Source organism: Struthio camelus, chromosome 15 (assembly GCF_040807025.1).
Source record: "Struthio camelus isolate bStrCam1 chromosome 15, bStrCam1.hap1, whole genome shotgun sequence".
NCBI classification, from domain to species: Eukaryota; Metazoa; Chordata; class Aves; order Struthioniformes; family Struthionidae; genus Struthio; species Struthio camelus.
This window is the reverse complement of record NC_090956.1, coordinates 3,293,371-3,307,700: the sequence shown is the minus strand read 5'-3', so window position 1 is coordinate 3,307,700 and position 14,330 is coordinate 3,293,371. Positions and strand designations below refer to the sequence as shown.

General features: G+C 51.9%; 1 protein-coding gene across 3 annotated transcripts in view; it reads right to left on the bottom strand.

Annotated features, from left to right (window-relative positions):
* Positions 1-14,330, bottom strand: part of CACNA1H (calcium voltage-gated channel subunit alpha1 H) — a 132,833-nt gene that overhangs the window by 109,808 nt on the left and 8,695 nt on the right. For all 3 annotated transcript variants that reach the window (XM_068908216.1, XM_068908218.1, XM_068908217.1), the window contains exon 4: positions 9,761-9,920. In XM_068908216.1, the coding sequence (XP_068764317.1) occupies positions 9,761-9,920 (160 nt within the window). The remainder of the gene's footprint in view (positions 1-9,760; positions 9,921-14,330) is intronic.

Sequence of the window (14,330 nt, the reverse complement as noted above, 5' to 3'; positions counted from 1 at the left end):
TCAGAGCTGCAGGGATCTAAGATGCTATATAATCAGACAGGAGATAAGGGAAAAGGCAACACAGAAATTATATGACCAAGCAAGATGTGGGTAAAAGATAGGCAGGTAATTCTTCAAGACAGGACAGCTGTATCTTTAGCTGTTTCTGAATGTTCCTGACTACTGAATAAATTTGGCTCTAATGATTGCCAGACCGCTGTTATTCTGTACAATTGTTTGAGATTGCTTTCTCCTTAAAGTGCGGTTACTGAGTGACTGCTGCTTTGCTCAGAAGGGTTTAGGGGAGCAAATACAGCAGGGCAGAGCTGAAGGGAAAATTAACCCTGAACAATCTTTCCTGGGCAATTTGATTCTTCCTCCATCAAGGAATTGCTTGAGATGGGTTTTGACCATTCATCCTGCTTCAGGAATACACAAGTCAGTCAGATGAATTAGGCACTGCTCACTGGTGACGAAACTTGCCAGTTATTCCCCTATCGCACAGGGGTCCAACACCTTTAGACAAAACTGTCAGATCTGCTTCTCAGTTTCTATGTCTTAGATCCAAGAGATAGTGAAGTAACACTTAAAAAAAAGTTTTTCCTCCAGGACTGCCTAAAATCCCTCTCCTTCCCCTCCCACAAACTGGTTTTGCTCGGAGGAAGATTTCCATATAAAACAAGCTGAAGAAAAGGCCGAGTACTGTGCTAGTGACATGTTTGCTAGAGGATAAGATACTACGACTGCTGGAGTGTGTTGCACAGAGGGGGGGCTTGTAAAGCATTAAAATGCACGGAGGCGCAGGGATGCATCTGGGAGCACTACAGACTGTGTGCAAAGATAGCTGGGGGACTCGAGAAGAAAAAGAGGGAGGAGACACACACACAGGAAGCAACTTCTCTTGGCTCAGGAGCAGCAGGCAGAGCCCTGGCATCTGCACTTTGGCCCGAGTGGAGCAAGGTGCACAGCTGCCTGGCGCCCCGCACCACGTGGGTGGCAGCTGTGTGGGAGCAGCGGGTCTCAAGCCAGTTACCGCCTCCGTAGGTCCTGCTCCAGCAGCCTGATTTCCATCCGCCGGGAACAACGCGGGGGAGACCGCCTCTCCTGCGCAACGCAGCAGGGAGAAGGCAGACAGCTCTGGGGGCTGAGAGCAAGAGGCTCGGTGCAGATGTGAAGGGCTCCTGCTGCCTCAAACATGGTGGGGCTGCGCCTCTCAGCATGATGGGACCCCAGGTGCACCACGATGGCTCTGCTCTCAGCCACACTCGCGAGGGCCTGGCTGACCCTGCTGTGGCTCTTCTCACCCAGCCCACTAGGGAGGAGAGCCTGGACCAGCCCCAGCCCAGGGAGGTGCAGAGACCCCCAGCCAGCCTCCCCACCAACGCTGCAGCGTGCCGAGGAGCAGAGTCTGCAACACAGCCCCTGTCAAACCCTGAGATGGATAACCACTGCTCACAGGCAACAAGGCATCTGGATGTAGGTGCTCAGCATGGGGCCCACTCCTCTCCCAGCATGGGCAGGCTGCTGCCATATAAATCATGGCCTGCCTTCCCTGCCTATACCTCTTTGCTGTGGCATAATCCATAAAAACCCCCATACAGACAAACCTCTGTAAGTACAGCTACTGCAGAGGCATCGCCTGCTCAAGGGCCACATCTGGCAGGGCTCTGTGCCTCCATGTGAGGCATCGCAACCCTGGGCAAAGCAGTTCCAGCCCCACCATCCTCAGGAGGGACTTCTCTGAAACCTGCAGGTTTGAGAGGCCATGTATACAAGTCCCACAAGCCACCTCCTCCCAAGGAGCTCAGCAGGTGCTCAGCAGCTCTAAAGTCTTTCAATAGGAGAGTGAGATGAGAGCTCCCTGTACTCTGTGGTGGTGAGAGGGATCCACCACCCCACAGAGAAAGGCCAAGCTGACTGCACTGTGCATTGCCTCAAACAGCAAAGCAACACTGGTCTATGACCTGCTTCCCAGGGGGATTGACTTCACCACTCTTGAAACCAGGGCTCTCATGGGTTACAGCTAAAGAGCTATTTTATGAGTCATTAAGGTGATGGCAGGAGATGTGTCTGTCTTTTGGTACTTTCTCATCAAAGCAGCTGGAGGTCCAGCTTAGGCACTGCAGGTCTCCACAATACTCATCGAATCCCAGTGTGATATGATACAAAAACCCAAGGCTTTGCCTCCGAGTGGGCAGCTCAGTGCACAAACCTGGCACTTTCAGGAGGGAGAGCCAAGGAGGCCAGTCTTAGACCCTGGATAACCTGCTGCCCTGAAACTATGCAAACCCTCATGATCTGGGCACATCACTTGCTCCAGTTTCCTTTAAAGCAATGCTGGCCAAAGCTTTGATCTGGAAGCACCACTCCAGATGACATACTGTTTTATAAATGATCATCCAGGAAAACCTACTCCAGCACCAGGTAGAGCTGTGAAACTCAACAAAAACTTATTTCCTTTGCTGGCATGGAAGCAACATCCTACCGCAACACCGACAGCAGGAATTTCCTGATCGCTAATGGCTTTCAGCAGTGGGAAGGGAAGGGAAAGGAAAGGAAGGCTCAGCATGCCATAACTCATGGGCTGGGGTAATTAGCCCATGAGCAAATCTACCCAGAGCAAAGCTGGACTTGCAGAGGGAGCAGGACCATCTGGAGGGATGACTGGATAATTAGCAGCTACAGCTACACAAGCTCCTTTCCCAGGAGCAGTTTCATGTTTAGATGCAGACACACACCCCCATGCCAAACACACTGACCATGGAAAAAGTGCTCAGACAAAAAGGCTGATACGTAAGCATGATGCTCCGCTCAGCCCCTGGACTCGAGCTGCCCCGAGAGTAGTCTCTCCCACTATGGCATAATACGCAGAGACCCAGCATGCAGCACAACACACGAGTCTGCAGCTGCCTGCCCTCCCAGCTGCCCGACCCTTAATACAGATTCATTGTCCCAGATTAATCATCTTAATTTCAGCCCTCAAAGGCAATCACTAATCTCTCAATATGCCCACTCCAGCTGGGCAGGCAGGCTGGGGATGCAGCTAGCTGGAGAGCAGCATGCCAGCCAGGGTACCCAGAGTACCGTTTGAGGAAGGGCACGCCGCCAGGCTGGGGAGCGATGGGACCCACTTCCTTCCCACGCAACACTTCTGTTCGCTAGACATTGCAATTGAAAGGCCCTTTATGAGCCACATACACAGATTTTAGAGGCTGCATGTTACCCATGAGTCACAGTTTAGGAAGCCTTGGGCTAAAGGAGAAGTGCTGCCTGCAGACACTCTGCCTTGGGCTGTGATCTAACAGGCTGCGTAGGGAAGATCTGGGCACAGACCCTCTGGGAAAAGCCAAGGGAACAACACACTTCAGTAACTGTGGGAGGAAAATAAAACTAGCAAAATAAAGCACAGCTTGACTGATGAGGCCTGGTTCAGTTCTGCTGCTGCCTGACTGGTTTTATCCTCCCTGCTTTTTGCTTTGCTTGTTTTTGCACTTGCTGTCCCCTTTTCCCCCCTCCCCCCCCCCCCCCCCCCCCCCAAATCAAACTAAAAGTCAGTCCTCCCCTTAACAGGCCAAAAAATCAACCCTCTTGTGCCTGATCAGATCAGGGCTGATCTGCCTAGCCCTTTTCAAGTCCTTGCACCTTTCTTTTCTGCCCTGGGCACAGAGAGACACCACGAGCACCTGTCCTTCCAGAAGGGAGTCCGTGCTGGCACAGCGCTCTGCTTTCCCCAAATGTAGTGGGGAAGGACACACAAACTGACCCAAGTACAGCGAATTTAAGACCTTTTTCTGTTTCTCCGTTGGAAGACCCTGCTGGCAAAAAATCAGAAAAGGAAGGGAGGAAAGGAAGGAAGGAAGGAAGGAAGACAAGGATGAGAAGCAAAAAGCATCGCCAAATGAGCGAGAACCCCTAACGTCCACAAAATAAATGAACGCTACTCTGCCAAGACCACCTAGCTCCACGTGCAGGAAAGGCCAATCTGACTTCCTTGTTACTTGCCAACAGGCATAGTCTGAGTAACTTATTAGTGATAATAAATCCACTAATTGTGAAACCCTTGTGCTCAGGGGAAAAGACATGAGAAACTAAGCCCCAGAATGGATCCTGTTATCATATTAGAAAGGATTAACACCCCTTTCTCGGCCAGCTGCCCAGCACACTTCTTTCTCTGCTCGCAGCAGCTTTGCGATGTATTTCCCTTCCTCAGTTGTGATCCCAGTCCCTGGGCACGTTCATGTGCAGGAAAGACAACGCTGGAGCAGGAAAGCCCGTTCTCTCCTGTGCAAAAGGCACTGAAAAATTTCCTGCCCTGTCTGCCCCCAAGGCTCAGGCCTGACCCAGCACAACCACCCCACGTAGGATGGCACTCGCAAGCCAAGCACAGTGCCTGCTCTGAGCACAATCCTGCCCTGTGCTGAGAGCCTTCAGCTTCCTGAGGAGCAAAGAGAAAGAGGAAAGGTAGGAAAAGGCAGGGAAAACTCAGTACCAAGCAGCACCAGTTCCCTCAGAGGAGGCTCCTCTCTAGAGGAGATCCTGCTGACAAACCAACCAGCACAGAGTGATGCCACAAGGAGCAATTAAACAACACTCAGAAGTACCTTTCAGACAAACTCAGAGCTGTTTGCCTTGGCTGTATGTACCTTCTCGCAGCTCTACAAAAGCCAAGGAGCCAAAGGTGGTACAGTGCCAAGCAGGTACAGAGTTAATCAAGACTGAAGTGCTCACATAACTGTCCTGCAGCATTAGAGAAATACAAAACACTTCACAGCTCTCTCCCCTCTCCTGCTTCCAACCCTCTGAGTTCCTTGAAAAGCTCCGACGAGAAGCACAACGCTCCTCTGCGTAACAGCACACAAGCAAAGAGCGGCCTCAGCAGCAACAACCCAGACAAGCTAGGGGCGACCCAATTGCTTTATTTACAGTGATAGCAGCTCTCGCTGGCAGCAGGGAGCCAGAGGGGCTGCGCGGGGAAGACAAATGTCCTGGAGATCTTACAGATAAACTGCTGGTCACGCTCACTCTTCTCACGCACACATGCGGAGCCTTCCTCTGGCAGATCAGACCGACCAAAGAGCCCTTGTGAAACTCCCCCTCCAGTTCCCGCTGTCAGGGATCTCCCATGCTCACTCACAGAGCAACAGAGACCATCCTGGTACTGCTGTTCCCTGCTGCTTTACTCTGCTCCTATTGGGGAAAGGAAACTAACGCTGCCTGCATGAAGGACCTCAGCCCCCATCTCGGTGGGATGTACCACTGCACACAAATGAGCTTCCAGTCTGAAGGAGATGCAAGTCCCAGGAGCAGTCAAAGCAGGATACCTTCAGTGGAGGATCAAAAAGGGTTCTTTGACCTCTGCTGTGGCAGAAAACTGAGCTTTTAACTAAACTGATTACTTAGGGCATTTTCTTGCCTCCAAACAGACTTTTCCTGATACAGGAAATGCTGCGCATCCCCACTGTGCTGCGGCAGCACCTCCCAGAAGCTGCACTTTGGCATCTTGTGCCCGAAGTGCCTCCTTCCTGACCTGGGTTCCCTGGCATTTCCCAAAAGGCACCATGACTTTATGCAGTACCAAATCGCTATGACCCATCACGGGAGCCTTTGGCTGTGCGACACTGTGGGAAACATGGTCTGGCCAGTGAACTCCTGGGGGGTTGAAGAGGTGCCTGAACCGCAGGAGCCCTCCGAGGCACCACCTCTGACCTCCACGGCTGGCCAGCGAGCTGACAGCTTCAAGTGTGCTGAACAGCAACGACCCACTCCACTTTGTTGCCTTTCAACTCATTATGGTTCAAGATCCCAATAACTGCCTGCAACTCTTTCAAAGACACTGCTAAAAGAGCCCATAATAAAACAACCTCTTTCCGACATGATGGCGCATCGCAACAATACAATTCTCAGAGAGTGAGAAAGCAGATTATTTCTAGTGCATCTTCAAAGAGAAGCCCCCACTTCTCTATCAGGAGGTACTATATTTAAATATACTTTCTTTACTCAAAGCAGCCACCTTGCAAGGGGGATATAAAAAAAAGTTTCACTGGAACAAAAATGATGGCAGAATCAAAGTCACTTCTGCAATCTGATGCCTGCTGTGAAGCTGAACAGCCCAGAAACCTGCTGGCAGCAAGCGTGCAAGGAAGCACGCACCAGATCAAAAGCTGGACTCAAAGCTCGCTTATGCTTGCCTTTCTCCAGAAAGGCTTCAGGGATATGACCCTTCCTTGCCTGGCCCCCTGGATTTTGTCCAGCTGTTCACTCTCACTTCTGAGCACTTCCATTTTCCTTTGGGAGGATTTGGCACTATGCCAAGGTAAGCCTTCCCAGTGAACCCAGTGCCCTGGTCTTTCACCCTCCAGGGCTGTAAGGAAATCTTAACTAGGACTATTGTCTACACAGGCCCCCTGGGCGCAGGGCGCCAGCCTGTCCTCCAGCCCCTCATGGCCTGCTGAAGGGCTGGTGAATGTTTTGAGGCTGAGGACAACGCCGGGATTTAGCAGGACTTGGCAAACAGAAGCAGCTGACCAGCATCTCATTCCCACTTCCCCACAGAGCTCTGCTGTTTACTTCTGTCCAAAGCCAGAGCTTAACTTTAATCCTACATCCACTGCGCAAAGGGCTTGTTGTTGTTTTTGTTCTCGTTGGCGGCTCTCCCTGGAACGAGCTGGGTGATGGATGGCCGGGACCATGGAGCACTGCTGCCAAGCCCAGCAGCCCAGCGCAGGGGAGGAGGACAAGCACACCCAGGGGCGTACCTTCTCCCACCTGTCCCAGGGCTGGTTTGGTCTGTGTTTCCTGCTGTCTCATGGGCAGGTGACATTATTGCTGCCTGGCAGGAACCACTAGTTTGGGTCCTGTGCTGTGAATTTTGGCCTGTCCACATAGTGGCAGGTAGATGCAACCCTGAAGTGCTTTCCCCATTTCTGACATACTCAGGTCACTCCTTGTGCTTTCCCTACGCCACTTGCTTGCAGGGGTGAACCTTATTCCAAGGAATTACAGACTCGGGAAAATTAATCAGGAAGGACAGAAAAGATGGGAATGATTTCATCTGGATTCCCCCAAACTTTCAAACTAAGCTCCAAACCTCAGCTCGAGATAGCTTAGAGCAGGAAATACAAGGACTGCTGTATTGCAGCCAGTGCCCAGCACGATACACGCTGCAGCAGGGCTTGGGTGCAGGCCAGCCCACAGCCTCCCAGGTTCACCCACCAGCACCCGCTGCCAGAGGGGCCCCAGAGCTGCTGCAAAGCAGGGAAGAAAAATCTCTCCTGCCCAACAAGACCTCACAAACCACCTGCCTCTTCAAATATAGCTCCTGAGGCTCCATACAGGGAGCCTGGCCTAGCCTTTAGTGACCAGGACCAAGACCTTGATAAGAAAACCCTGCAATGCCTTTGATGCTCCTAATGGGCGTTACATAATAGTCTGGCTTCTCAGAGCTGGTTAATATCTGTACTTAGCAAATACTTCCCCTATAGTTAATTTTCAAGGCTTCATTTTGCAGGATATCACATAGCATTTTAGCAGCGTAGTCAAAGACATGAGGGGGACCCCCCCACCCCAAAACTAATTACAGCCCTGCACTCTGCATACTCAAATCACTGCCCTCACGCTGTGCCTGCTCACCATGCACTGGCAACATGACCACCCCATCATGGCTTTAACTCTGCTCTTTGGGCTGTTACATGACAGCATGGTGATTATTCCATGAGCGATGGATGGTCTCAACAACCAGTGAACTACCATCATTGGTGCAGGAGAAAGCACACCAGGTCACAGCACTAGGGTGGGAGGTGAAAGCATGCTCAAATAGCAGACTTTCATTTTCTGCCTTTCAGCATCTCTGATGGGATGAGCAAGTACCATCAGGGACAGTCTGTAGCACAGACAAAGGCCCAGAGCACCAAAGGCCACAGGACTAATCAGCAAGAGGCAGGAACAGGACCTGCACTACAGCCTGAAGATAATCTCTACTCTTCTTTAAGACCCAGCACAAGTTATAGCTAGAAGGTGATTGCAAACAGATCTAAATAGAAGCTGTATCTTCTGCTACAGAGTTAGAGCCACTCTGATTAGATGCTCTCAGGCATTTCCTCACCTCTGAGACTCTGATCTCTTCACTATTCTCCAACATGAGCCTTTCTGGAAGGATTTTCTCCATCAAACAGAGCTCCTTTTTTCCCTGGTAGTTTGCAGAGATGATGATAGCCTGTATTTGGTTTTGATCTTGGCTGTGCTGATGGGCTTTTAAGGTGTGCTCTTACACCAGACCTCTGAAGAGGCACAGAAAACAAGAGACCCACAAACAAGTGCCAAGCAGCCTCAGCCCAGCATCACAGGACAGGATTGCTGGGGAGCAACAAACCAGGTCCAGGAGCCAGAGCCAGGAACGGAGACAAGGCTACAAAGCAGGTCCAAAATCCATCCAGGAGAAAAGGCCAGAGCCAGGATTGAAGATACATACACCTACACTCTAGCTCAAACCAGCCTGAAGGCACAGGGCTGGGCTTAAATGGAGCTCCTGGGCCACGTGCAAAGGTGGGGGCCCCAGGTGAGGCTCATCAGGGCAATCAAGGCCTATTAGCACCCAGCAGAGGAGCTGGTGCATGGGATGATTGCCTGGCTTGAAAGAACCAAAACTAAAGGCTGAGGCTGCGTGAGGCAGGGCAGCCACTGACTGCGCTGCACCTCCCTGACACCGGTCCCAGGCCGAGAGTGATGGCCAAACATCCTCAACGCCTTTCACGTCACACCTCTTACCTTGATACGCTTACAAAGATGCACTGCTGCATTTCCACAGCATTTCTATGTCGCTGCAGGAAAGAGAGCGCTGTTTGCAACAGTGCGCAAACTCCACCCCATTAAAACCCCATGCGGGCAGGCCGGCGTGCTCAACGCCCTCCCAGAGCTGTACAGTTGGGGACAGGGTAGAAAAAGGACTCACAAGCGACTTTTCTCCTAGGTCACACCGTTTCCTTTTTCTTCAGCCTCTGAAACCTGTATTTCCAGCCATGTACAGTAACCTGCGAGTGCCGTGCCCGATCCTACGCCATCTCCCACTGTCCCCAGTCCAGCACAGCCGGGTCCCCGCTGGGGCGCTGGGCGGCTGCAGCGACGAGAGAGCTAACACAGCCTGTCCTCACTATGCCACCAACCAGCTCAAGAAAGATTCACCTTAAAACCAGCTGGGTTTCTCATCCCCTGTTGCGCGTGAGAGGTGACAGCTCCAGACTTGCTGCTCAGAGCACCAAGGGCCTCCCGCTCACTCACTTCCCCCAGTTCGTGGTTGGTTTCCATCTGTCTGTTCATGTATCAACCCCGTCCCTGAGCGTCTGCGGCATTTTCGTATCTTCGACGATACGTCAGTGCCAAAAAGCAAGGGTGAATCTGGCAGCAGTCAATCGTTCAAATATCGTATGGGAATATCCCGGGGGCTGTTAGAGCGGCTCCTTGGAGATTTAAATAGATAGTGAACACGGCAATCGGAAAAGAAGGGCTGCAGGCCACGAGGACGGAGCTGCTCGTGCAAGAGTTAAAGTTTAATGCTACAGAAAGAAAATGGCTAAACATCTCTGCTTTGCTGTAGGAGGGGGACTCAGACCTGCTCCAGGGCCACCGAGACCCCGCCGGCAGCGGAGGGAAGAGCGCTCTCGCCGCGGCGCGCTGGGTCTGGCCCCGGCTGCGCCCTGCCGCAGGCTCTCCCCACTGCGCGTGGGGGTTTCTCTGGCAGTGGGGAGGGAGGAAGGAAGAAAAGGTGGTGATTTTTGGCTGTACTTACATTGCAAAATTCCTGTCTAGGAAACACCTGTTTCTCAGCAGCCCTGCCCAGAGCTGCACACCGACAATCCCAAAGATGAAGAAGACAAAGAAGCACAAGAGGAGGACGTTGCCTAACATAGGCAGAGTATCTAACAGCAGGGTGACGAGTATTCGCATACCTGTGGGGAGAAGGAGAAAACAGGTTAGAGGAGCCCTCCGATGGGGCAACAGCAAGTGCCACCGGCTCCCACGCGCCTCTCGTCACACCGGCCTATGGCTCGGTCTCTGCAGCTGGGCATCCTGGGCAGAGGAACGGGGCTGCATAAATCAGCTCCTTGTGAATTTTTCTTTGAAATTAGTGGGCTCGTGTCCCACTTTGAGAGGTTACTACGTGCATGGCAGAGAGGGGCCAAAGCCACAGCCGGTGCAATCAGGGCTCCCAAGTCCCCGCACGCTGCTGGCATGGCCACTGCGGTGTCAAGGCTTTGAGCTCTGTCTTCTCCCCTAAGCTTTAAGGCTGAGAAGGACGGTAAAGAGCACAAAAAGTCTTAGCAGCAAAGGGGAACAAACTGCATCCAAAGCATACTTCCAAAGGGTGAATTTTGGGGTGAGATTTTCAGACGTTCTCAGTGACACAGCGCTCAACCACATGCCACCATGGGCAAAACTGCAAGACCGTCTTTCCCTTAGAAACACCCCTGCAAGCTGTCAGCCTCCTGAGACATTGTCAAAATATATATTTAGAAACATAGCGAAGGTCTCACTTCAATCACACAAATTGTTCCCCTAAACAATACAGAGCCTAGTGTAGGATTTTAACTGCAGTTGCTCTCCCGGCCTTCTCTGCAGACTATTCCTCTTCCAAGAAGGAGTTATCTCCTGCCCACCTCCAACATCACCAGCAGACGAGGGCAGCCCATGCTCCATGGCTTCTGGCACTGGTGCCAAAGCAACGTCCTCCCAGCACCCAGAGAAAACATCGATTTCTGTGCACCCTTTTTCATCTTTAATTCCCAAAGAAGATCAAGGCACGAGCAAACCTTGCAGGATGGCCCCGTCTTGCAAGACCCGGCGAGACGGGGCAGGGAGGCAGGGCCTGGGCTCGGCCGCCCGCTCGCAGGTCAGGGCACCTCCAAACCCAAAGATAAAACAGGAGTGAAATGGGATTAATGACTTGCAGCTCAGCAGTTCAATAGAGGTTAAACGGGCCTCTGGGACACCAACCAGCCATCATCTACAGCTGACAACTGGTGAGAGACGGAGAAATAATGGAAAGAGGGAGAGACGAAGGCCAATGCAAAAATCACAGAACAGAATAAAAGCAGAAACAGCCTCGGGAGCCCAGCGCTCAGCAGAGAGCGGGGCTCGCGTTTGCGGCACCGTGGCAATCACTGCGTCTGCTGGCAAAGCCGGCGGCACCGCAGGCTCTGGAGGCGTTTTATCCCCCTCAGATGCTGCTCTGCAAACTACTTTCCCTGCCTGTACGGGGCCGTTTCTCCCTTCGTTTCCCCTAGCAGGATGCTGCACGCCACCAGTTGTCCCGTTGGAACGGAGAGCAGCTCCGACGCGCTGGTGCACTCTCCCTCCCTCGCCCTCCTGATTTCCAGCTCGCTGCCAAGTCACGGCTCATGCTTCGCCTAGTAATTCAGTGCCAACGCCGACACCCGCCAGCTGCCAGGGGAGGGCTGCGTGCCGCGGCCTGGGGAGCAGCAGGTCTCCCGGGGTCTCCCAGCGCCCGACGGAGCCGGCACCTCCCGAGGACGGCGGCAGCCCCGTGCCGGGACGCCCTCCCGCTGCCAGCGTCGCTCCGCAGCGGAAACGCAAACCGGCCAGAGCCCGCGCTACCTCGTCAGCACGGCACGCGTGCATCAACCGCCCCGGCCAAGAGGCCGGCGCTAATAAATAATTAGGTATGAGTAACACCCTCTGCCTCCCAGGGCAAGAGCCCTGCGAGGTCTCCGTGCCCCGCGCTGCAGCTTGGCTGCTGGAGCCCGCAGCGGCTGCCTTCCTCCCGGGGCGCGATCCCGGCCTCCAGCCCCGTGCCAACCCTGCCGGCTGCCCGTCACAACCTGTCCCGGGGCCACCTCGGCGCCTGGGCTGGCCCGACCGGGCAGCCAAACCGAGGAAGCCCAAGCGGGAGGTGCAGGGGTTCGATTCGCTAACGCTCACCCCCACCGTGCGCCCCCCCGGAGCCTGGTGCACGGCGCTGCCCTTCGGGCTTTCCTTCCAAATCTATCTTCGGAAAAGCAGAAAAGACTCACTTTATTCCCACTGGAAAAAGGAAGCTGGCCTTTTTTTCCTTTTTTTTTTCCTTTTTTTTTTTCCACCCTCACTAAAACCCTCAGCCTCTTTTACCCAAAAATGGTTAAAATTTCTCTCCCTATGCCAGACAATTTTTTTCCACTCAGCTACTTCTGGTATTTGGGGTTGTTTAGTGGCACCGTTCTCGAGATTGAATCCATCTGTTAGCGATGTGCGCAGGGTGCTTCGGACTCCCAGCCGAATGTCAAGTGTGCCATGGGAAAGGATTATTAGCTTCGGCTAGGCTGAAACAAGGATCAGGATTTCTTTTCTTGCTCATTCCATGTGATGCCTGTTTTAAACCACATAGTAAAAAAAAAAGAAAATAAAGCAGGGAAATGGGCTTGAAAAAAAAAAGTGACCGCTACTAACCCTCCCCCTAAAAAACTACAGTCCTTGCCAACAATATAAATTACAGGAATTATATTTTTCCTGACATTTGCAAGGAATAATTTCTAATAGAGATGATGTTTTTATTGGCTGGTGTTCCCCTTGCTTTTCTTAACAAATAAAAGAAAAATGAAATAATCTTGTGGGTGAATTTATTGTGCCTGGAAGCTAAGAGCTAATAGCGCTGGCTGGAGCCCAGGAAAATGCCCAGGCATCGCGGGGATGAAGCGCCACGCCGCTCCCCGCAGGCCCAGCGTCTCCCGCGCCTGCGGCCAAGCCGCAGGCTTGTCCCTCCTGATCCGGCCGCGACTCCCATCTCCCTGCCCCGTCACGGGCGACGGACAGATGGGTTTCAACCCCAGACGGCACGGACGGGGCTGCTCAGCACCAGCTGCTACGTGGCCGTTTGGGGTGAGGTGGATTTCGGAGGTGATTTCCACGCTAAGCTGTAGCATCCCCACGGATGAAAGACTAGACAGTGTTATCGCCCAGACGCTCCAAAAATACAATAAAATAGAGGGTTATCGCTATCCATTCTTGCAGCTCCTGGATTATATCAGGCATCAGACTGAAACAGTAGAAGTACCCAAGTTAAAAGTGGATGGAGCTAGCATCTCATAAAGAAGGGAAGGCTGTGATTACCCACCCTCCAGGAAGCGAGGTACTTCGCAGAACACTAATCCCGCCCTGGCCCTCGTTCAAGCTGCTGGTAATGTTATAAGCCCAGCCTAGCTGTTCATCAAGCCGGATAACTCCGAACACAGATTTAGCTCTTTGGATTTAATCTCACGTACTCTTAACGAAAAATTGAAGATTTTCTATTACCTGTCTTCTAGGAGAAAAAAAAAAAAATCCAAGTGGCAAGGGTAGCAGAAGACAGCCTAAATGCCTTCCTTCACAGCTTTAGTATCGGGTTCATAAAGCACAAAAAGGCAGGCTGGACATCCCTCCGAGCCTCTCCTCTGCCGAGCGGCGGCACCCAAAACCCCAGAGGGAAACTTGGTGTTGTGCTTTTGGGCTGCTCGGAAACCCTGGCAACAAAACCTCCTTAGGAAACCAAAGCTCCAGAGGGTTTCGCGGTCCCTTTTAGGCTCTCGTTTCTTTTCATCGTTTTTAACTCCTAATGATTGTCACTGTCGAATTTACAGATTTTTTTTTTTTTGGTAGAAAATCCTAGCGAATATGAGTTCAGAGAGAAACTTCAAAGATTCCTGTGCGTAAACATCCATCTGTTCCCTTGCATGTTCATCTACGGTACGGGAAGCAAAACTGTTCTGGGGGAGTTTGTTTTGCTGTCGGTAGATGTGCCGACATTATGGGCAATTAATCTAGGCAGGATGTTCAGCGAGAACCGGTGGGGCCGTGTAATTCAGCGTGCTTTGCAAAGAAGCTGGAAATGTCCTTTTTGCAGAGGACACTGCCATACAACGTACGATTTCCGTACAATGCTGCTGCATTCTGAATGGAGAGGATTTTGGTTAAAATGTGATGGAAGAGCTATGAAATTAGTACATCGCAAAGGATTGCTCAGCAGAGGGCTGGTACTGGCAGGAAATTATTTCAACTTGTTGGTTGATCTTTCAAATTGGATTTAGAAGACAAGCAGCTGACTCCACTTGAAAATGGATTTAGGGGCCACTTGAACTTCCCATTGTTCCTGAACCCAATTTTGTTCTACATGATAGCAAAGCCTCTGTGTTATTTTACCAACAACGGAGGCTGCTGCACTTCTAATCCCGAGGACAAAGAGATGGAAAGACCCTCAATAGCTGAGAAAGAAAAAATGAACCTAACTGAGGCAAGAAGATCTTTCTTAGCCTTGGTCTTTCCCCCTTCTTTATAGGAATTTTGTTATTTACTTTGCACAAGGAGCAGGCCAGGAAGGACCAGATACAGAG